The sequence below is a fragment of the Nothoprocta perdicaria genome, unplaced genomic scaffold, assembly GCF_003342845.1.
Source record: "Nothoprocta perdicaria isolate Ctin4 unplaced genomic scaffold, notPer1 scaffold_2, whole genome shotgun sequence".
In the NCBI taxonomy this organism is placed as follows: domain Eukaryota; kingdom Metazoa; phylum Chordata; class Aves; order Tinamiformes; family Tinamidae; genus Nothoprocta; species Nothoprocta perdicaria.
The window spans coordinates 7,160,375-7,161,580 of NW_020455204.1; the positions used below are offsets into that span (position 1 = coordinate 7,160,375).

The 1,206-nt window shown below is 52.0% G+C and overlaps 1 protein-coding gene across 1 annotated transcript in view; it reads left to right on the plus strand.

Moving 5' to 3' along the window:
- The window catches only part of UBC (ubiquitin C), a 1,649-nt gene extending 1,532 nt beyond the window's left edge, over window positions 1-117 (plus strand). Inside the window, exon 3 of the mRNA XM_026037479.1 lies at window positions 4-117. Coding sequence (XP_025893264.1) covers window positions 4-117 — 114 coding nt within the window. The remainder of the gene's footprint in view (window positions 1-3) is intronic.
- The last annotated feature ends 1,089 nt before the right edge of the window (window positions 118-1,206 follow it).

The window sequence follows — 1,206 nt, forward strand, 5'->3', positions numbered from 1 at the left end:
CAGCAGAGGCTGATCTTCGCTGGCAAGCAGCTGGAAGACGGACGCACCCTGTCTGACTACAACATCCAGAAGGAATCCACCCTGCACCTGGTGCTGCGCCTGAGGGGTGGTAACTGAGCTAGTCAGTTACTTCTCGCATCCATGTAAACATTTCACTGTGTTTGTTCATTCCAATAAAGTTGTTGCATCCACAAAACTTGGTGTTTCAAATTTTTTGAGCAAATATTTTGAGGTCATTAAGGTATAATTACTCAACTTCYAAATACTATAAAGGTACAACAAGTGCCTTGTGCAGAGCTGAGTCATGCCTGGCAAGCATGACCAGCTCTTGGATGTAGTTCTCCTGAGATGGTAGTGGGGATTTCAACTGGCCAAGCACTGGCTGAAGTACAGTTCTGCTTTGCAGCTCTTAAGCAGAGTTTATTCTTTGTGTGGCTTWAGCATATTAATAGACCTTCTAATCTGAGATTGACAACACCTGTCTTTCGGCTTTGTGATAAATGGAAAAAATGTTAAGTGTTAACAATGTACAGTAAAAGCTGTTGGAAGTCTCTGCAATACTAATAGGCTGGAGGTCATCTCATCGGTAATCAACACTGCATTGGGAAATAGTGAAACTAGAAAGAGTGAACAACTGGAAACATCCCTGGCATCTTTAAGAAAGGAAGTGTTATTCCTGTTTGAAGGGAGGTACTTGCAGCTGGAATGGAAGTTGCTGGTGGATGGCTTGGATAGGACCTGGGGCTGTTGATTCCGAGCAGGAGTGTGGGGATTGCAAGGAGCAAGTCTGGATCAAGACGCATGCTCAGCTGGAAAACGCTTGTCCGTGCTGCAAGTCGGACTCGGAACGGGCGGTAGGTGCCACCTGCTCCTGCCTGCTGGAGCTGGCCCTGGCCGTTGAGTGCTCGGTCCGTGCCTGGGTGCTGGGGAGGCTTCAAAGGGAAAACTGGGAGCGCCGGGGGTGGCGGTAGCTGCAGCGCTGGGGCAGGGAGGGCTGGCGTTATTCCACCCTGTCACCCAAACCAAACCCGGCTGCTCCGCGGGCCCGGCTGCTCCCCTGGCCCCGGCTGCTCCGCGGGCCCGGCCGCTCCGGTCGGTGCGCAGCCCGCGCCGCGCGCTCAGCAGCAGCGTGCTGCGAGGGCGGCTTTGAAAGCGGCTGGGGCGGCCACAGAAACTGCAAAAAAAAAAAAAAGAAAACAGGAAAAG